The sequence below is a fragment of the Desmodus rotundus genome, chromosome 3, assembly GCF_022682495.2.
Source record: "Desmodus rotundus isolate HL8 chromosome 3, HLdesRot8A.1, whole genome shotgun sequence".
Lineage (NCBI taxonomy): Eukaryota > Metazoa > Chordata > Mammalia > Chiroptera > Phyllostomidae > Desmodus > Desmodus rotundus.
In genome coordinates, this window is record NC_071389.1 from 130,665,447 (window position 1) to 130,688,762 (window position 23,316).

The following is a 23,316-nucleotide window of genomic DNA, read 5'->3' on the forward strand; positions in this document are numbered from 1 at the left end:
TAAAATTAATAAAGAAGAGTTGCCCATACGTTGTGTTTTAAGGCACAGAAAAAATCTTACTTAGAGTGTGGGTTCTGGAATCATGGTGGGATTCAAATTCTGTTTTGCCTCTTATTAAACTTTCTAATTTTAATGATATAATAATACCATATCCTGTGCACAGTTGCAAAGATTAAAAGAGACCACCCATGCAAAACATTGAGTACTGCATGTGGCACATCGTTAATGCCCCATGCATTTTAGCTAATTTATAATCATCTCCACGTGGTCTCAATAAGCCTCTAATGGAGCTGAAATAAAAATGTTTGATTAAAGCCATAGCTTTAAGAGGCCCTTGTTAAAATGCAAACATTTTACCCACCAGCCATCATGCATCATCAGGATTAGATCCCTAGTGGCTAGTGTAAAGAACTGGGCTCCAAGGAGCCAATTTCCTTATATGTAAAACGGAAACAAGAATAATGACCCTGAGAACTCCCAGCCTGTGAAGATCAAATGAGAAAATGCAAATGAAAGTGTTCAAAAGTCTGTGAGCCCCATACAGATGAATGTACAGTATTGAGATAATCATGAAATGGTGTTTTGTATCCAGTGGGGCTTCAGAATGAGAGGGCTTACAAACTTGAAATCTTGAGAGTAGGGATGAAGACTCGAGCAGAACCAATCTAATGGTAATTATTGACTTCTTTTTCTTCTCTATGGAAACTTCATGAAAAAAATAATACCCAGTTCAGTTCCCAATACTAGAGTTAGAAAAGAATGCTGTGGGCAATTCTCCCAGGACACCTGGGGAGCGTGGTACACAGGTCTGGACAGAAAACAGCATCTGCTCTGTTAGAGGCAGAGACACTCGGGTTGGATTTAAGAGTCAGACAGACTTTGATAACCTGGCACATAAAAGGGTTGCTCACAGTGAGATAATTGGGGCAGCAAAGGGCTGATAGCAGATTACAAGTGGCAGAAGACCAGCAGGAGGCTCCTGGACTGAGTTATGGCTGAAGTGGCAGAAGGCAAGAAGGACACTGGAGAGTCTGTGGGAAGGACCTACAGAGAGATTTCAACTTTTTCACAGTTTTATTTGGTGTACAATCTAAAGCAGAGTAATTAAAAAAAACCTAACTTACAAAAATTTATGAGGATATGAAAAGAACCTGCCCTTTAATTTTCTTCATGCTCTAGTAATGCCAGAAATTTCTGCAGATGAGCTGTATTAACATTTTAGCATTTTATTGAAACTCCGCCTTTATACTGGTGATTAGATAAATCTTTAGAAGCAGTGAGTTTAACTGAATGCCACTGAATGCATAATTTCTTAAAAGTGATTAAGATTTTATTTCTCTCTGCATTCCTATTCATTCTTCAGAGATGACTTCACAAAGAAATGAGGCTTATCAGAATTTCTGTGGATATAGAAGATTTTAGTTTCTAGCTGAGATTCCGCTTCCATAATTCATGTCTAACGCTAGCGACACATTAAACACAGAAACCTGGTTCACTCTTCATTTTCCCAGCATGATTAATAGTGCCTCGCTTTCATTCTCAGACATGGCCCAGTGTGAACAATAATTGCTTGTTTGTAGTGCCTTTTATATACAACATTTAAATTTTAGTTTGCAGGTTCTAAGACCACAGATTGTCCCAGAATAGCTAACTTTTTTGACTTTTATCAATGCAATGTAGTAAAAATAGCTAAGTATGTGACTGATAAACTAGAATTAAAGTGAACTGTAAGGGATTACCCAGGTTGCTTAGTTACATTAAAATTTGCACATAAATATTAAAATAAGTGGGCCTTTCGGAAATGTTTTTGTTTCTTTAGACATTTGAAAATGATGATGTTTTAAAATGACATATGACTATAAATTTTCTTTAAGGGAATACCCATGTTTCCTTTTTAAAATAAGTATATTGGACTAGACCTGTGACTCGTGCAGTGTGTAACGCTTCCAACAATACCAGAGATGATGAAGTGGGCCAGATTTGAAAGCTCTAGGATTCTAATAATGTTTTTAATAAATATTCCAAACTCTCTTGTATTTATTTATTCACTCATTTAGCAAATGTATTCCGAGCACCTACTATATACCTGCTACTAACCCAGGGACACAGCATAGGATAGCTTAGGCAAGCTCTCCTCCTTCCATTGGTAGGTATTAGAGTAAAAGACAAAATAAATAAAGAGAAAAATCAAAACATAATTTTTGTGAAAAATAGCCACCATAAAAAGAGAAAGAGAGAGAAGGAGGTTCAGAGTGATAAAACACTGTGTTTGGTGTAGCCCAGATCATGTGACAGAATGCTGTCCGAGAAGGCCATATTACAGAGACACTTAAATAAAGTAAGAGAGAGAGCAGAGGGAAGATGGGAGGGGAGAGTGATTCTGAAGGAGGAGGAACAAGAGCAAGGCAAGTGCAAAAGAAAGGTGGGAATGAGTCTGAGTGAAGAACAGTGTATTGCCAGCAGACTGGAGTAGGCTGAGCAAGAACAGGAGAAGACATAGGAGGGTTGAGGTGGAGTGAGGTAGGTGGAGGAGGTTGGGAGTGCAGGGGCCAAATCAAAAAAACCTCTTCAAAGCCACAGTAGAATTTGGGATGTTATTCTAAGAAAAAAAACCGTTTTTGTAGATGCACTCGCACAATCTTCCAAACCACTGGTGGTAGCACACGGACTTTATCTTCTTATCGTGAAGACAGGGAGAGAGAATTAAATATTTGGTTTGAGGTTTTTTATTTTAGTGATGTGATATAGCTTGTGTTCAAAGGTAGGCCTGTGGCCATGTAAATCTACATGGTGGAGACCCTAAGGCTGAAATCTGAGGCTGTTTGAGATGGAACTTTGAGATGTCATCTTCTTTTTTCTTTGTATAGATTTTATTTATCTGTAGAGAGAGGGCAAGGGGGGGAGAAATAGAGGGAGAGAAACATGATATGAGAGAGAAATTTTGATCGGTTGCCTCCTGCACACACTCTGACTGGGACCAAACCACAACCCAGGTATGTACCCTGACAGGGACTCAAACCCGTGACTTTTTGCTCTGTGGGATGACACTCAACCAAGAGAGCCACACTGGTCAGGGCTCGAGATGTTACCTTGCTCAGTTCTGCTAGGTCCTTGAGATTTGAGATCCAGACTGTCTGAAGGTGGAGCAGGTGCATTTTCATTAATTGTGAAAATTTCCCTGGCTGGTGTGGCTCAGTGGATTGAGCACAGGCTGCGAACCAAATGGTCCCTGGTTTGATTCCCAGTCAGGGCGCATGCCTGGGTTGCAAGCCAGGTCCCCGGTGGGGGCCAGGTGAGAGGTAAGCACACATTGATGTTTCTTCCCCCTCTTTCTCCCTCCCTTCCCCTCTCTCTAAAAATAAGTAAATAAAACCTTTAAAAAAATTCAAAACTTGTTCTCAAGCCAGGTGCTGAGACAATGCAGTGTCCAACTTGCAGCCCAGAATGGCTACCAATGCGGCCCAACACAAAATTGCAAATTTACTTGAAACATTTTTTTGCTGATCAGTTTTCATTAGTGTTTGTGTGCTTAACGTGTGGCCCAAGACAGCTCTTCTTGCAGTGTGGCCCAGAGATGCCAAAAGGGTGGACACCCCTGGAGCAGACAGCCCAGTGTGCTCACCACCAACCGTCTGTTGCTGTTTACGTCAGCTCCTGAATCTTGCCTCTGAATAATGCTGAGACAGTGCCAGGATTCCTAACAATCTGCCCTGAACATCTTTAGAAACACTTTTATCATATTCAGATGAAATGGATTCATTTCTTACTCTTCTGTTCGCTGGGTGCCTTTTTCAGTCTTTCAGTGTGGGTATGGGTATGTCCTCTGAAATCTGAAGGGTCCATGAAGTTTTTTTATTATTGTTGTTTGCCTCCGATATGGAACTACAATTTTAATAAGTTTCTAACTAATGTCAAATATAGTGAGAGGGCTTTCTGAAGATTTTTATACCAAACTTTTACTTATGCTTCTGTTTTATACATATTTTTCTTTTCTCCACAGCACAAACTATAGTCCCGTTGGTGCTTTACTGAAGGGCATGTCGTACCCCTCGCTCTCAGTCTTTCCTCATGTTGTTTCAGTAAATTTTCCCTCTTTAATGATATTAACATTTATTTGGTATTGACATTCAGTCAATTTATTTTTATTATGCTACGGTAATGTTACAGGGGTGGGTAAAAATAGATTTACAGTTGTGAGTATGTGAAACAGTTTATCATATTATTATTTATTAATTATTGTATTATTTTCCATATGAACAACTGTGCAACTACGTTGCCCACCCCTGCCTTGTCTAATGTCATTGATAATTATAAAGTTATTGAGTTTAACTTTTTTACCTGGGAGTTTATGTTGATGAACTGTGTGTTTGTGGAAAGTGATATGATCCCACATGTCTCTGTGTGTATGTTTGTGTGGAACAGATGACTACACAGAAGACATTGCTATGTTTGCAAATAGTTGGTTGGTGCAAACTCCAGATGATGCCAAATGTGTACCCACACCTTCAGATTTTCCAAATCCATGCTCCAGTGGAATGCCTGCATTTGAGGTAAATTTGGTGTAAAAAATCTGGGCATGTTGGATACAATACACATGTATTCTGTTTGCATATTTAACATTAAACGTTTTAAGCGCAAACACTACATAATCAAACACTATTAAACTTAGGAAATATAACTACAGCGGGAATACCTTTAAAATTATTTCAGAAATAGTGAATATAATGTTTCATAGAAGCAGTACTCATTAAAAAAATAGGTGGTTATAAAAATGTTGATTAATATTTATAAGGAGAAACTACCTTCTGCTTCTTAGTAAGAACAGGGAGCCTTACAGTTAGATCAGTAGGAAAAAACGGGAGTACGAGTGTGCCGTGGACCACGTCCTGGTGACTGCCATCTTCTTCCGCACAGGCCATCTTCTTCAAGTGTCAGATTCTGCTGCAGTTTCCTTTTCTGAGCTGCCACGAATATATCGATCCATATTTATATATTGCCAGCTGTGTTAATGATCTTTGCAAGTAAGTGAAATGATTAGCATCTGCAGTAATATTTTCTTTATATATAAAAAAAGCAGAAACCATTTCTGTAACTTAGTCATCTCGTCAGCTTACAACATGTAATGGGAAATGTAAAGCAAAAACTACACTAACAGCTATTGAAAGATTACTAGATAATAGGTGCAGTCTGTTTTATATAAGTAGCATGAACAGAATACAGCAATTCTTAAGTATTTTTCATGTCATCTGATCTCTTTGGAACTAGGGATGTCTGGAGACTTTTTCAAAATAATGTTTGACTGTACAAAATAAAACACAAGTTTACAAAGGGAACTATATTGAAATAGAGTTATCCGTGTAGTAAATGAAGTGAGTTTTTGATACATGCACTTTTTATTTGCATTTTAGTTCTAATAACTACTGTAATTTGACATAGTGATGAGTGTAAATATTTTAAGATAGCTGCAACACTTTATTTATATATTTACTTTTTGTGTTCCAATTTTGTAAAAATTTTTTTCAAGTACAGTTGTCTCCATTTTCCCCCCACTACTCCCACCCACCTCACCCATCCCCGCCTCCCACCCTCCATCTTACCCCCATTGGCTTTGTCTATGTGTCCTTTACACATGTTCCTTGATGATCCTTCCCCTAAAAATGAAAACATGAAAGAATGACATGTAAGATATATTGGTGACAAAGTCAGAGATACTGCTAAGAACACTGTGACGTGGTACTGAAGTGTTTAATGGAAGGAAATGCTTCATTTCATTTGGAGATTAGGAAAAGAAACATGTAATATTGCTTCTATCCGGGTCCCAGACTCCTGTGTTCTCTCTCAGGTTAAGAACAACTGACTAGGTGGTTTCTAGGAACCAGTTCAGTGAGACTCATCATAACATGTTCGTTAACATAAAACTTACTGTAAATTGCCCATTATTGAAGTCCTTTCTATTTTTTAAAGAAGTTACCATGTATATGATTGAGCTATCTTGAATGTTCAAGAATATCTCAAGAATTATTAATAAATATGGTTTTTAAAAAGAATTTTAAGAAGTGTAGGTAATATATTGGAACTTTGTAAAAAACCAGACTAATTTTTGGATGAGTAAAACTACTTAAAGTCACGTTGGGTAGCTTGTTAAGAGTTTTAAGTTTATCAAAGGTAAAAGCAAAGAGGGAAGGTGAGGTGGGATAAAACTGTCTTATTTACAACTGCTCTGCTTTAGTTAAATGGTGATTATTACAAAAATAATGAATGTAATTACATTTTTCAGATATTAACATAAGCTTATTTGGAATACTTGCTAGTTTTTAGTAGAGTGCAGTTATATCTTTGTTTATATGTGTAGTCTCTGAACGTTAGGGATTCATGAACACAGGAGCTTTGAGAGAATTACCTTTCTACCTAACATATCAGGTACCGGCCTCTACATTTTACAACATTCTGTTCCTTATTTGGTTTTATTTTTTAAGAATGATGTTAGTATAGCTCTGTTCTTTCATGCAGTCTCTTGTTTTGAGGATCCCTATAGGTAGTTCGTGGTCCTATTTTAGCCACGTGTATGGAATTTAAATTTTTTCTTACTCCACGGGTCTCATGCTTGGAGCATTCTCGGAATTCTTGGATTCTCCAGTAGTCTTTTCATTCGCCTTTATTGTTATCTTCTTTAGCACCCGGTTCTCCAGTAGACTGAGAGGAGGCATCATTTGGCAAATCTGGGAAAGCCATTCTCCATTTATTAGTTAGGGTATTGCTTGGCTGCTGTAATTGCCAAGTGTCAGTGACTAAAATTAAATTTTCTGTCACCTACAGTTCAAGCTGGGAAGTGGTCCTGGGTTCCTTTGTACCATGTGTCTGCCCCTGAGCTTTCCAGTGACTCAGTGATCCTATTCCTATGTCATCCCCAAGGGTGTAGGGTATTGATTCTCAATTTCATGGCCACAACTGGCTTTTCACTACCACGTTCATATTTTAGCCCTTCAGGAGGGAGGAAAGGACGTAGGGGGCTGACAGCTTTTTAAAAGACGTGACCTGTAGTCTCACGCACACTCCAACTTTCAGTCTTCCCACTAGAACTTAGAAGCATGCCACACCTCGATGCAGGGACTGCTGGGCAAGGCTCTCCCTGGATCGGCAACGACATGCCCAGCAAAATCTTGGAGGTTCTCATACTGAGGAGAAGAGGGAACTGGGGATGAAAAAGAGTCTCTGCCACACTCACTTTGAAATTTCATCACTGAGAAGATAACGTGGGAAATTTGCTATCTTTTAGGCTTTGGATTTTGAAACTGAGTTGCTTTCTCCAAGGGCAAATAAAAATGTACGGATAGAGAAACACCTTTTACTGGTTGAAATCATCTGATACTTTAAGAGATATGTTTGAGGTGGAGAGGCCAGGTTTGGAGGCGAAGCAGACACATAATACCAAAAGAAGGGCATTATGAATTGAGTAAGTGGCCATTGACAGAATGACGGGAGAATCTTCTGCAGGTAGCCTTTCACTCCTTTCAGTATGTCACGCAGGACTAGACCTGCCTACGTTCTTTCTCCCCTAACGCAGATTCCCTTCATATACATTAGAGGACTGTACCACAGGGAGCCTATATCATGAGAATAGCGTTGTGAATCTGCTGACCTCAAATTGATTTCCTGCTTGAATCTTGATAGTATATTGAATTTGATTCAATACATATTTTCTGAGCATGTATTCTGAACTGAGCATTGTGCCACACCTTGGAGAAACAGAAATAATTTATTTTACTTTTCTAATCCTCACCTGAGGATATGTTCATTGATCATAGTGGTGGGGGTGGGATGGAGAGAGAGAGGGTGGGGACAGAGAGAGAGAGAGGGAGAGAGAGAAACATCATCGCTTGTCTTTTGCACACGCCCCGACAGAGGATCAAAACTGCAACCTTGTTTGGTGTACTGATGACGCTTTAACTAGCTGAGCCATCTGGCCAGGGCAAGAGAAACAAATAATTTAAAAAGGGACCTCGTCCTGGGTACTCAGATTCTAACGGGGCTCAGGAACTGGTCTCCAGCATTGACAAATGCTCTAAATGCAAAGTGCTGTCTGTGGATGCAGAGAGGACTGCTGACTTTATCAGGGAGCCCCTGTGAAGGCTCCGCAGAGGAGATGGCACCTCAGTTGAAATCTGAAGAATGATACGATACCACTCCTTGAAGTTAAGCTCTGTTTCTACATCTGAGAATGATGAACCTAAGGATGATAAAGCAAGAAATGGTTTTAGTTCTGCCACAACAGTCAATGGATTTAAAGACAACTATGCCTTAATGCTTGTTTTCCCTCAGTAAATAGGGAAATAGTTTCTTTCCTGCTCGCTCGATCATTGTGAGTCTTTGTGTGGTGCCTTATGCAACGTGCCTAGCGTGAATCCTGGAGTAATTTAGATACATAATAGTGGCAGCTATTTTAATCACAGTTGCATTGGGTTGAAAAGCCAATATTCAACTACTTTGTTAACTTTCAAAGCCTCTACTAATTGTGAGAAACAGTGCACATATTTTAAGGGAAATCACAACCTTCATGTCTTTTTAGAAATTGAATAATTTTAGCTTATCCTGATTTTCAGAGACTTTTCTTATTTGGAGGTTTAGAATATTTTCTGAGTTTCGAAGTTTCTATGCTCAGTCCCTTTTTCCCTCTGAAGGTCGGTCAGTTGGGCTAGATAAACTGATGACTGCAGTTACCGCAGCACAGGAGATGGGTGGCTTTTACGATACAAATACAGAAAATGCTGAGGTTCACAAAATGCAACATACTTAAGGCCATTATATTGTAAGATATTAACTATTCAATTATGAGTTTGACTTGGGTTGAAAAACAAGCTCACTCTCTTACAAACCTTCCTTATTTTATAGGCACCTTGCTAATCTGCTTTGGAAATTGGCTGACCTGTTACATTTGTTTAGGGGAGCTTCTAGGATGATTATAGGAAAATAGTTAGAGATTATTTACTTTTGGCAATACTATCAAAGTAACTAGCTTTAGTAATTTAAGCTTGAAAGTATTAGTTTTTTAAATCTTAGGTTAAATGCTATTTATTCAATCTTTCAAAAGTGGTAGAGATGGTTAGTATTGGTTTTATTCCAGCGTGTAGACTAGCAAGAGCACGGTGTGTTTGAAATAATATTCACATTTGGTGCTTTTGTTGTGATAGAATTTTATCTGTTGTAATAGGGTTTATTAAATTCTAAAAGGTCTGGGATGCTTTGTGCAGGAGCCAAAAATCCATACAAGAATTCTGGACCAATGACAGAATTAAAAGAGAAATGTTTTTCAGTTGTAGGGACACTCTGGAATCAAAAGAAGACTGGTCAAATAATTTAAAACTTTGATGACGACGAGTTTACCTGGGCCTTTTTAGCTGGGATCCTATGCTGATTTATTTTCTGCATTAATGTACTTAACATATTACCTGCATGCTGACATCAGTTAATGTTGGGATATTCACCACACACTAAACATTTCTAGAGGTCAGGAGCTCAAAGATGTAAACTCTTGTCAGTATTTCTGGCGTGATTCTGCCTTTGTCTTCTCCCTGTCCAGAACTGACGATGATGAGACCTACTGCCGAGCAGCCACCGAATACGCTAGAGCCTGTTCCCACGCTGGCTACCCTATTCAAGACTGGAGAGATGACTTTCCAGCATGTAGTATGTTTTCTTATTTTCCAAGCCCTGTGTACTTTTGTTAATTTTAGGCTTATTCTAGTATTCAAAACTTCCCCGAGTACTCGAAATGGATGAATCATAAGGATTTGTTATTGATGCAGTGATGTTGGTAAACTTGCAAACTTTTTGAAGCACTAATTTTTTGGAGGTGAATGAAGTTGACTTACAGCTCCCCTGTCTGCCCATTTCAGCTGATAAATGTGATGATAGCTTTGTCCATCGGGACTGTATCAGTTGTTGCCCACCCACCTGCACATTTGAGAAAGAATGTCTTGGGAGCAATCTCCAATGTCTTGACGGATGCTACTGTCCAGATGGTAAGTGTTCCATGAAAGAAATCACATCTCCATTCGTACAAAATACCATCCTGTGATCGCAGAATTACGTTACAACATCCTCTCCCAGGACATTAGGGCTATTGCAATTTTCTGCCTTCGAAGGACTTGGTCCTTGAAGTGACTGGTAGAAAAGGCTGCTTTTCTTTAATAAAAAAGGCTCATTGCTTTATAAATTTCCCAGAAAATTTGGAATCTAGAGCCCTGACATTACCCATGGCAACTAATTTGTTCTCTCAAATATTTATAGATATTTAATAATTTATGAAAACAATTTCATAAAAAAGCCTTTAAATGTTGGCAGTACAAGATTTCAGTCCTGATGTAGTTTTAATTGAAATTATAAGTAACATAACAAATGTTAGAGGTAGAATTTAAATTTAAGAATGACTCCTATAGTGATAGACCTTTTTAAAGAACACTGAGAATTTACTCAAACTCTTTTATATTTAGAGATTAAAAAAATAAAATCCCAGAGATGTTAAGTGATTTAAACACTGTCATATAGCTAACATGAGTGAGAACTCCCCGGGGCCAGATCCGTTGACCTCAGCCCATTGTTCAGGTAGAGTTACGCAGAGCAGGGTCTTTGGACCAGCGCCAGGCCTGCACTGTTTGTTACCATTAACTGATGAGATAAAGACTTTGTACCAGAATATAAATTAATGCACCAGAAAATAAGTCAGTGCTTCCTTCATCTAGAAAGTCTTACTAGAAAAAAGAAGGTCAGCTGAATGAAACAGTGTGCTTAGTAACACAGTTGATTTACTTTCTGGCTCAACCGTCTTTCCTCATTAGAGAGAAGTAACAAACGCATTTCCACTGTACTTGCCCTGTGAGTAACACCGCCTGGCTGTTTATTTTGTGTGTGATGATGGTATAAGTCTCTCATTTTGAGATGAACTGAGATTAAACCAAGAATATAGTTTCTTAGTTGCTTTTAATCTGTATGGCGAGTCATTGGATAAGAAAGTTAAAAATCACTGAAGAAGAGATGTAAAAGGTAGCTACTGATTGAGGTAGAACCGAGCTATCGGTAACCTCCTTGAAAGTAAAGTGATTTGTATTTCGTTACCTAGTGTTCAATAAAAGTTGGTTAAATTGTGATATTCAAAGAATAAAATCTTTATTATTTCTTTGAAAATTTGATATATATTTTTCTTAAATAGGACTCATTATGGAAAATGGGGCTTGCATCACCTTGGAAAATTGCCCATGTAGTTTTCATGGATTAGCTTATTCAGTTGGTTCAAAAATTGAACAAGAATGCACTGAATGGTATGTGATCAATGCAAGCCAATTATTTCTGGGTGCCTGGCTAGTTGACAACTTTACCATGACATTTGTTTAAGAGTGTGTACTTATTACTGATTGTCTTCTAAAAATTTCACGTGCAGTTTGCATCTTATTTAAAGTCTGTACAGGGGTGGGAGAACATCTGTGCATTCTTTTGTAATGTAATTCTTCTCACTTCCCTGGGGAATTTCATAAAATCTTTACCTATGTTGCGTTTTTCTTATTATTTTTAATCACTAAGTTGCACATACTTTTACTCTTAGAATTGATGGATCTCCTTGACCTCCTCTATTAATACTTTAAAAAGTGACTCTCCATATTGCCAGTTTTGGACCCTGATTAGAAACATTTAGAATTTCTTATTAAATAAGCTAGGACTATTGCAGGCAAGTATTACTCCCGCCGGGGCAGTCCTAGAAAGCAACAGAGATCTAATCGGCATCAGGCTCCTTCCCTTTTGCTGCCAGCGTGTAAAACGAAAATGCCATCGGATAGCTAACCCTGTTCTTAATACCTGTTCTTAATACCTGCCTTTCAGAGACTGCTTCTGTCCTCCAAAATTCATGCCTCTTTGATGGTAAAAGGCAGAATTTATCTTACGTAAGATGTCTTTTCTCTGTCTTCAATGTCTGATGATCCTCAAAACCAACTTCCTTCATTGGTAGTAGATGTGTTAATTTATTAATCTGAACTCTTTATGTGTGTTTCTCTAATGACATAGGTAAATATTTTTGTGTGTGTGAACTTTTTGAGTTTAAGCAATGAGAAAAGGACAAAAAAAAGTCCTCTTATTAGTACCCACTTGTATCATTGTTAGTGATTTTTAAGTATGATATATAACAAATAATAATTTAGGTGCTGGCCAGCACAGATTTATCAGTTGATTAAACTTGTGTGGGGCTGTTTTCCGAGTCTGATTATCCTGAGCCTATAAACATGATCTATTTTGGAACATTAATCAATACATCGATGCAGACAATACAGTCCCTCTATGCCAGTAGATTAACGTGCTTATCATTTTGTCTAGTGTGTGTATCGGTGGCGTTTGGAACTGCACCGAGCACGACTGCCCAGGTAATCTTTTAAAATATTTTTTAAAGAAAATGTCTCATGTTTTGGAAATTGAGCAGGAACATAGCACTGATATGTAAGAGGTAATCTCATGTGTAATACAAGATGTAATGATCTAGAAGTCCAGATAGTCAGGATAAATGGAAAATTGAATAAATGGTAGCTTTGAGCAGGCAATTTTGGTAAACATTTATTAAAATAGTAAAAATATTACAAAACCTAAAACATGTGAGAGAATTATCACGTAGTAAACTTTAAGCTATTGTTTTTGATACATGATTATCTATCCTAAGTTGACTGGCTTTTTAAGACTAAATAATTTCTTTTTCTTCCTTCTCCTTCTCTCTCTATTCTTTCTCTCTATCTTTTTTTTTTTTTTTTTGGTAGTTCAATGCTCTGTTGTAGGCGATTCTCATTTCACAACTTTTGATGGGCGACACTATTCTTTCATCGGAATGTGCCAGTACATCCTTGTGAGAGGGACTGGAAAAGATAAGTTCACGATCACTTTGGAGAAAGCTCACTGTGAACAGGTGAGACTATCTCAAAATGACTGGAGAAATGTTCCTTTTTTTGGACTCAAATTTATACCTAGGTTAAGAATGGCAATGTGAATGGGTATAGTGATTTTCTTTAAAAATAAGTTGATTGTTAAAATGCACCATTCACCTACGTACTACAAAGAAAGAAAAATGTTGATAACTAATCTATTTTCCTATTGATTATATCATGTGTCCTGATAGTAATATACATTTACCTGCATTTTCTTTCTTTTAAAAATGATATTTTATATATAGTTTTTGAGCATTTCATGCATAGTAACATAATGGACCTTAGTTTTTGGTTACTTGAAAAACACTATTTTAAAGGGATGATTTAGACAGTATTGGGGAGGTTTCATATCATTCTAAATAAATATAATACATTTCTTAGCATACTGAAACATTTATTTTAGGCTTTTTCTTCGAATAAACACATCAATAATTCATAAATAAAAATACTTGAATCTTCCCTCTATCTAAATCAGGTAGTCAAAATTTTGTAAAAATCATTAATTTTCTGGTTTTACTATAATATAAAATGGTTACTCCAGTAAAAATTCTCAACTACTTTATTTTTTTTTCTGTTTGATTTTTTCCTTTGCAATACTTTAGAAATCTGAAAAAGTTTTCTACACGGAATCGTAATTTTTTGTCTTTTTCTTATTGATTTTTTAATGTCTAATATACTACTTATGTGAATTGAGAGAGCTATTTTGAAAAGCATAATTATTGGCACTTAATGGAAACAATTATTTAATGTTCTACGTAAAGTACATGTGTATATGGTGTATTTAATGCACTTAAAGATATTTTATTAGTAATGGGGTGATTAGTAATTAGTAACTAGTATCTACTTGTGTAGATAAGATGGATTACATAGTAATTACTTTATTATATTACTTATACTCAAGCTTTCTACACACTAGAAACCCTCATGTAAGTGTGCTCTTTCTCCTTCCTTCTCTCCTTTCACTCCCTCACCTTTTCCTCTTTTTCTCTCCCACTGTCCCTGTTTCTTTTTATGTCTCTTTATCTCTCTCATCTCTTTAACTGATGATTTGATTTTTATGCAGAACCTTGGCTTGGTCTGCCTTCAGTCTGTAACTCTAATTCTGGAGGATGATTTTAACAAACAAGTGACCATCAGTAGGGGAGGACAAATCCTCACCAGTCCCAACCAAGGCTTCAGCCTGAATGGTAAGAAGCAACGCTCATGATGAACTTTCCTCATATTAAAACAACAACAAAACAACCTAAATGGAAGCTTCTCCCATTGGCTGCCTCTCCTAACATTTGAGTGTCTGTGTGTTGCCAGATCCTCAATTAGACCTAGTAGAAACTACCATATTTATGGGACCTAGTGTTTATCTCAAATGGCCGAGAGTTTGGAAGGGGAGAGATATAAGCAAATAGCCACTTACAAAGACTGCAGGGGTCTAAATGAGTGCAGCTCTCCCAGCCTTGGGGAGGGGTACGCAGGTGTGGTCAGGAAAGTTTTCTAAGGAGGATCGCTGGGATGAAAGAGGTGGTGAAAGTGTCCCATGCAGAGCAAGGAGGTATAGAGTGCTGCAGTATGTTTAGGTGAAACTATAGCTAGGCTGACATTGCTAAAGCCTGAAGAGGGTAATGGAGAATGTGCAGAGAGGAGAAAAGGGCGATAGGTGGGGGCGAGGCTGGGGAAGGCCTCACGTCCAGGCATCATTCATTGTAATTTTCCTGGGACAGGCCTTGTTCATATCTGTGTTCCAGCATAGTTTAAAAACACTCAGTGTTACTCCCGGAAACGTCCCAATTTGTATTAGAAATTACATGACCATACTAGTGATTGCCCTGCTAAAGAAGTTGAACTTGATATAAAATTGGGTATAAAATTATGATTAGTTTGCCATTTTTATGTACAAAAATGACTCTTATCTGGTTTGACCAAAAAACCCAGTTTTAGTGATATAGTCTTTTGGGGGCTGTAAGACTATCGCAGCAGGGTAGAAGTGGCTTTGAGAGATGTTAGGCATTCCCAACTAACATGGAGAACAGTTAGGATGTGACTAAAGTAGGGTGTGCAAGGAATGAAGAGGAACTGATCTAAGGCAGTGACAATGGAGATGGGAAGAAGAAGATAGATTAAAAATTGTTTAGAAAGAAAAGGTCTGATCTTGGTAATGAATCGGCATGGGGTTGGTTGGAGAAGGGCAACAGGAGCATGAAGTCATCAAAGAATCTTCTCAGATTTCTGGCTTTGGTGACCAGATGATCGTAGAAACTGTGATCAGGATACAAGAGCAAACTTCTGGTGGCAAAAGTCATCAGTTCAGTCCTGAACACAAATTTCTTGTCTCTAAAGGTGTTTCATAAAATGCGCTTCTCAAGTGCAGAGCTCTTCCTGTGGCTGGCAGGCTCAAGGGAATGGGGGGGTTTTGAGGAAAGTGCCTTTGCCTTACTGAATCATGATGTGTGTTGGGAAAACACACACAAATGCACACATACATGTTGAGGAGGAGAGATCAGATTTTAAATGTCTGAAGACTGTCCACCCCTCCATGTGATGTATGCCAGCTGGAACTTCATATGGACCTGACAATTTATTACAAATACCTGATTAAGATCCATAAATGAGGGACAGAAGGGAAATGGGAGCAAAGAAAGCAGGCAAAATGTGGCAAAAACTGGCCCCAGAGCACAGGGGCATGGACCAGGCACCCGCCTCTCCCATGTCCGTCCCTGTCTCTGGGAAGAAGAGTCCGGGGTATGCTAGCATTTCAGAACTCTGCCTGTGAATCCCCAAACTGACTTACGTGTGTTCTTCTCCTGCAGGAGTTGTTGAAATTCAAACTCTGTCTTCCTTATTTATTCTTCTAAAAACCACGTTTGGTTTAAAGATTCTGTTTGCTATAGATGGGGAAAGAATTTATATTCAGCTCACCAGTATGTGGAAAAGAAGAACACTAGGTCTCTGTGGCACTTTCAATGGGAACATAAGGGATGATTTTCTGTAAGTATGATTTCTGTATAGTTCACATGATTTAATGACTAGTAATTTAGAGGATATAAAATCTTTCAGTAAAAAATGTTTACTTAACTAATAACATAGCTAGCTTAGGCAGCATGATTCTACGAGCTTCACATGGATCATTATATTTAAATTTTGTAGAAACCACAGATTAGCATCTCTGTTTTATAGATGAGAAAACCAACTGAGGCCCCAAAGTGGCAAATAAATCGCTCAAAGACCTTTAGCTCAAATAGAGTGGAGCTGGGCTTTGAATTTAGACTGCACGACTCAGGGCCTGTGGGCTAGCCCACAGAATCAGAATAGTTACCTGTTAGACTCTCCCCTGCCACCTCTCAAGCTTAGCAGTATTTTTGAAAATATTAATATCATTTTGTATTAACAATAGTAAATTATTCTTATAAAAATATTGGTATCACTCAGTATGCGTGATATCTCTAAAGCAACATTTTGTCATAGAAGTTAATTGAATTTCATGATAGTTGGTGTCTAAGCAGAAGAAAAGCAATAAAATACATTTGTACCCCTTGTATTTCACCTACATGTGAAGAGATACAGTGTATAACTTAATGTAAATACTTTGAGCGTTTATGCTAAGCATGGTGGGGCAGTTCAAGTAGTATGATATATGGCCCCATCCTTAAGGAGCTTGTATGGAAGATTGGGAGGGGATAACGACCTTTAAGAAATAGTGAGTTCTAGGCAAGGTATTAACCAACAATACATACAGAAATACTGGGGTAATTACAAACAGTTAAGTGTTCAATTTTGTCATTATGGCTGGAAGCACAGCATGGAATTTTGAGTAGGTTAGTGTGGGCTGGGTAGCCAGGGAATGTTTTATGGAGAAGCTGTTCTCCAAATGCCTTTGTAAAATTAAAAAATATATATGTTTATTGCTTTTAGAGAGAGAGGGAGAGAAAGAGACGTCAATGTGAGAGAGAAACACCAGTTAGCTGCCTCCCATACGTGGCCTGACTGAGGATCAGTGCTGCAACCTAGGGGTGTGCCCAGTGTGGGAATGGAGCCCACATCCTTTTGGTGCATGGACCATGCTCCAACCAACTGAGCCACACTGGCAAGAGCTCCAAATACCACCTTAAAAAGCCACTTCTGTGTATTTCTCCTGCTTGGGGTTCTTTCTGCCTCCTAATCTTTCTCATGAACTTCTATTTATAGTTTGACTCAACTCAGACATGATTAGCTTCAAAAAGCGAGTTCCCATTACAACAGACAAAAGTTAATTTTGACTCTGTTATGTGAATATCTACCATTTATCTTGTCTGGTTTTCACTTAAAACTGTGAGGGCTTTGAGAATAGGAATCATACCCTCACTCCTTGTATTCTTAGGAACTAGCATAGAACATTAAAGGCAGTAGTAGATAGTTGAATTGAACAGAGGTAGGACTTTTAATAAGAAAAGAATTAGAATGAGTGAGGATAACTGGCATTTAAAAATTTAAATTTCAAAAGAAAAGTTTTATCTTGTCTCCTGTGTGATTAAATTGTTTTTTGGATATTTAGGTTTTTTGTTTCATTTATTTTTGGGTCAGAGTATCAGTATCTTCATATATGTCTTTTGTTTCACAAAGGCTATTTTAAGTGGCTTGTTTAAGATGTGCAGGAAAGACCCTAAGCCTTCTTTCCCTGCCCTGTGTATCGGAATGGGTTAGCAGTCCACGTTTAACAGACGGCGGATCCGTCTCCCCCCTCCTGAGGCACCAGTCTCCTCCATGTGTAAACATTCAGGATGATAACAACAGTGCTGGGATAATATTTCAGAGTTAGAGATAACTTTTAGCATTGTTTGGCTTTCCAGCATACGCAATTAAACTTCTTTACTTCACAAATGTTAATGAGAATCTGCAAACAAAGTGGAATGGAAAATACTAATTACTTGAAAATTTATTTTGCATGCCACTTATAGTAACTTCTGGTGAGCTGAAAAGTTATTTTATAAAGTGAAATACAGTAAATAGATGGGTCTACATTTTAACTCCTAATTATTTTTTGTATTTATTGTTTTAAGTGAACTAAAAGCGATAAGAGAGCCAGGCTCTGAGTCAGTTCCTCCTGGGAGCCCTGACTACGCCCATGGCCTTGACCTATTTAATTGTCCTCTGTAGGAATGAAGAGGGAAGGAAGGGAAAGAATGAGAAGAACTGGGGCAAGTTAAACAATTTCTTTGAGTTTCAGTGTTCTCATTTGAACAAAATGAGGTTTTGGATTAGGTGTTTGTTACTGCTTTACAGTTTGAGAATGGTTTAATTTTGAGGATGGGGAAAGGAAGGAAAGGGGAAAGGGTGAGACAAAAATGGCCGCCGTGCCATGGCTTGTGCAGCTCCTTTCTCTCCTCCTTTCTCAGTCATGGTGGTGAGAAGCTCCATATAGTTAATGGTGCCTGAGCTTAATAATAACCAAAGCAGTTAATTTATTAGGACACCGCAGAGAGCCAAGATAAAGGCCACTCTACCATTTAGCCATGTCGTAGCAATTAATGCCGGTAGGGCTTGCATTAGAAAAAGCTTCCTACAGGAGACTTAGTTCAACCTGACTCTCAAGTAGTTTTGACAGTGTCTGGCATAGTGTCTAACAGGAATTGTCACTTACTAAATATTGGCAAATGAGTTAATAAACCTTGATGGCTGCTGGAGGGGGCATTTTAGTGTTTGGCTGTTAAGCATTGCTGTGGTTTATAAGTCTGACTCCAGAAGGGTGGATACTTCTCTTCCATTTTGATTTGCCGAGGGAATTGAAGAAATAAGCCAACTTGGATGAAGGATGCCTTTTATATCATTTTCCCTCAATTTTCATTTGGTTTGTTTGTGTGGCTTCATGATGGAACCTCAGTACTTCAGGCCTCATAATAGATTTTAAAATATTGAACCATAATTATAGACTACTTATTCTTTGGGACATTTGTCTTTACCCTGAAAAGAATCATGTGAGCTACCTACCTCTTTCTCTTTCCATATACTCTAAACCGCACACACACATTAATGTTTTGGTTGTGTGACGTTTTGTTAAATCAGTGCAAACTATGTTTGCCTCTTGGCTTTGACACATCAGCTGGATGAACATTAATAGTTATCTGAGCTTCTGTTTTGCTTTCTTTCTACAGGGGAATAATGATGGTTTTGTTCCATGAGGCTGAGATGATTTGTTAAATAAAACCATATTTTTCCACAATTTGATACCTCATAAAGTCTTAATAACAGGAAGTTGATACTGTGTATATTAAAAAAATAATAGAACATTTTTAGTTCTAAAATTTCTTTGTAAATAAAAAATAGCATTATTTTGAAAATATTTAAAAACTGAACAAAAGAAATGAATGGGAGCGACTAAGATAAGTCCTATCTTTGCTTTCCAGTTCTCCATCAGGCATGATAGAAGGTACACCACAACTTCATGCAAATGCCTGGAGAGTTTCCTCCACTTGTTTTGCACCTGTTCACGTCCCTGTGGTGGACCCCTGTAACATTAACCAGCAAAACAGTAAGTCCTCCTTTCTACTTGTAAACTTAGGGGAAAGATTTATGCATTACTATAATCATAACATTAGGACAGGGATTTTAAATTCTGATTTTTTTAATTAGGGTAATATCAATGCTATGTGTTTTTGTTTAAATTATGCCTTTACATATGCTTCTTTATGTAATATAGGTTATTTTTTAAAAAGAACTCCAGAAAATGACTATTTTATTTACTACTTTGCATTCATAAATGTATTTATTTTAGGTATTTATAGATCCCCCAATTCCTCCCAAATGTGAGATAGCATTTTGGAGAGTTCAGATTATTTAAATGCTTAAGAAAAATCTCTGGAAAATTTCTAATAATGCTGTTATAGTCTTGGGATGTTTCACTTCAGTTCCACACAATGACAGCTCATGCAGTCTCCTGTTTATTACTAACACATTATGCGTTCCTACTCACAGAATCTGTTATGGTTTCACAAGTAGGAAATTAGTGATCCAAGGAAGCTTTGTGCCATCAAACGTGTGACAATTTGAGTTGGTCATGCTCCACGGTTGCAATTTGCAATGATAGCAAAAATCACATGTCAAGAATTTTTGGTTGTATTTTTTTTTGTTTGCTGAAGCCACAGCAAACCATGTGAATGGCTATTTCACTGCTCAATAAAAGAACACATGCAAGGTGTGTCTGAAAAAGGTCCAGGCATTGTTAATATAATGAGAATGTTTTGTGCAACATCAATGTAACCTGGCAGTCAAGCAGAGTGGACTGGAATGCACATGCGTGAACGACGGCTTCCCTGTACTAGTCAGTGGGGGGCAGTAGACACTGTGGAGTGAGCATATATACTGTGAGATTGTCACAGTCAAAATGCCTGAGCAAACAAAGCAACAAATCTGCATCTAGTTTTGTGTTAAGCTTGAACATTCCTCTGCAGTAACTATTTCAGTGACTCAGAAGGCTGCAGCTGTGGGCAACTGGTGATTTGCAGCTTCAACACAACAATGTGCCCGCTCATGCATCATGTCTGGTGCAGAGTTTTTTGGCGAAACATCAAATCACCCAAGTCATTCACCCCCCTTCCAGCCCAGATTTGGTGCCCTGTGACTTCTGACATTTCCCCAAACTAAAACCACCTTTGAAAGGGAAGAGATTTCAGCCCATTGATGAGATTTAGGAAAATATGTTGGGGCAGCTGATGCTGATTGAGAGACCTCTGTGAGGTCCCAAGGTAACTACTCTGAAGGGGACTGAGGCGTCATTGTCCTGTGTACAGTGTTTCTTGTATCTTGTATCTTTTTCAATTAATGGCTCTATTTTTCATATTACATGGCTATACACTTTCTGGATAGACCTTACATTATTGTTATTTTTGTAAAATCACTGTGTGAAAAAAAGTGGGCATTCTTAAATAGATTAAATATTGTTAAAATTTGTTTCTTTAATTATTTTGGCCAGTTTAGTATTTTTGTGTAGTTTTTAAGGATATATGATTAATATTGGTATAGTTTTTAAAGACACTTGATTACTATTGGTATTAATATTGGTGCAGTTTTTAAAGATATATTATTAATATTGGCATTACTAATATTAATTATTAATATTGGTGTACTCATGAGAAGCCAGTGCAAATTCTGGGTCTTGTAGTGGTTGTTTGGTAGGATTCTGTTGATTGTCATATGGTCCTTATTATTAGCCTATAGTTTTGATGCACTGGAAAAACATAAGATAATGCTGCTTTTACTGCTGTCTTTTAATCTAAGCCAACTTCTAAACTTGAAGAAGATTGTTAATCTCTGTGGTCATTTCCCGCCCCCCCCATCTATAATAATAGGATTAGACTGAAGTCAATTGGTCTCTATGATTGGATACTTTTATCTCATTCCTGTTTAACAACATCTTCTCCCTTTGTGTATTTAACTTTCTATTAATAGATCTACTCCTTTTCCTTCAATTAGTGTTATTCACCTTATTTTTAACTTTCTCAGTTCCCTCCTTGATGTTGCAGTAACTTTATTTTTAATTTTTTAGTAACATGTAAAAGTTGGAGTAGAACACAACTGAAAAATTCAGTTTTCCTTTTCTGTAATTGCCTGCTCTATTACACAGGGTCTGTTATATATACTTTTATCACTGTTATCCCTATGTTTCATGTCTTCTCTGATATATATTTTAAATATTATCCTTCTTCACCTTTGCCATGAACTATTTTTTTAAATTTCAAATAGGTAAATTGAAATAATCTTCAAAGAGAGGAAAATAAATAGATAAAAGTCAATACTTCTGATGTGGCTTCTGAAGAGTATTTTTTCACAAAGGTCTTGTTGAGTTACCCTTTTACTTACTGTCAGAAGGAATATTTTTAGTCTGCAGATTCCTAGGGCACACAACAAGAGTCCCATCGACGTACTGCTTTGTTTTGGAGCTCCTGGGGACTGGGAGTACGCACGCCAACAATGTGCTGTTTGAGCCTAAGTCATTTGTTTTTATATACGCAGGCATAACAGTGCAAAAATACAATACTAAAATAATTACCATGTGTTTCCTTACCAGTAATAAATATATTTAAAATACTCAACCAGTTAAGTTTAGCATAGCTCATTAATTTGAAAACATTCCAATCTCTGACAGTTCATCTGGTCTCTCAAAGACAATGACAGTTCAAAGATTGATTGGCTTAGCTGTGAGGAAGTCAGTGAAACCTAGGTCCACTACATCAAGGAATCACATAGCCTTTCTCAGAAAGGTGGGATTTTCCAGATTGTTTGGTCAACCTTGGTTATTCCCATAAGAATTATATCTGATCAGTCATTCTCAAGGGGAACATCAACAAATTTAAGAAGCAGTTACACACCAACCAACCAAAGGCCTGGTAGTTGTACCTCCTGGCCTTTAGCATATGTTCTAATCCCTAATTTCTATTCATTAGTTATTTATGCGTGCATTCGTAGATTCTTTTATCACTGTGCATTGTGCCTTGTGCAGACATTAGTGCTATGACTTTGTGGCATCTGCTACATCACCATTCACCTTGGAGGCTCTGGTGGAATGAGATGATTCCTGGACTTACCTGGATAATTGTGTGTTCCAGGGAGCTGCCGTTAACATCCACAGTACAGCACCACTTTTATCGTATGTGGATGTCTGGAGATAAGCCTCCCACTATTCACCAATTCTTTATGGTAGAATTGGGGTGATTTCCTAAGATAATCTGTAGGCAATGGGGTGATAGAGGTTATCAACCTTTTGTTACTCATGTTATTCAGGTAAAACAGTACTTTTTTTTCCCCTAAAATATTATTGAATATAGATTAAATGCTATCACTAATATTACCAAAAGTAAAACAAACAAAAAACCCGTGTAAGCTAAAAATATTGGCTCTTATCAAAAGTAATGTACAATGCAGTGTATTTCTAGGAAAGCAAGATGCTTGGCTAGTTCTGGAACTTGATCCTTAGGGTTAAGATCAGAATGAGTAAATGAGGTGCTAATGTGGTTCTTTGTCTGTTAGTTGGATACGCAGCACACTGTGACGTCATCCACCAAGAGCTCTTTGCTCCTTGTCACTTCTACGTCAGCCCCGGGCTATACTACCAGCTGTGCCGCCACGATGCATGCAAGTGTGGAAGTGCCTGCCTATGCAACGCTCTTGCCCACTATGCCTACCTCTGTGGCCAGCGCGGTGTCACCATTGATTTCAGAGCTTACGTTTCATTCTGCAGTGAGTATGATGGCGATAGCACAGACATAGACAAACAGATAACACTTCAGAGATTTTTGCATTTGTAGTTACTGCTTTCATTTTTTTAAGTGGAAAGTCAGTATTAATCAAGTTATTTGAAATTTATTATAATGTACAAACAAAAAACAAATGAAAATAT

The 23,316-nt window shown here is 37.7% G+C and overlaps 1 protein-coding gene across 1 annotated transcript in view; it reads left to right on the top strand.

The window, feature by feature from the left end:
* OTOGL (otogelin like) overlaps positions 1-23,316 on the top strand; it is a 124,634-nt gene that overhangs the window by 19,054 nt on the left and 82,264 nt on the right. Inside the window, exons 9-19 of the mRNA XM_045187339.2 lie at positions 4,423-4,550; positions 4,915-5,021; positions 9,578-9,684; positions 9,894-10,019; positions 11,207-11,315; positions 12,361-12,407; positions 12,792-12,937; positions 14,020-14,143; positions 15,758-15,935; positions 19,328-19,452; positions 22,947-23,156. Of these exons, the coding sequence (XP_045043274.2) occupies positions 4,423-4,550; positions 4,915-5,021; positions 9,578-9,684; positions 9,894-10,019; positions 11,207-11,315; positions 12,361-12,407; positions 12,792-12,937; positions 14,020-14,143; positions 15,758-15,935; positions 19,328-19,452; positions 22,947-23,156 (1,407 nt within the window). The remainder of the gene's footprint in view (positions 1-4,422; positions 4,551-4,914; positions 5,022-9,577; positions 9,685-9,893; positions 10,020-11,206; positions 11,316-12,360; positions 12,408-12,791; positions 12,938-14,019; positions 14,144-15,757; positions 15,936-19,327; positions 19,453-22,946; positions 23,157-23,316) is intronic.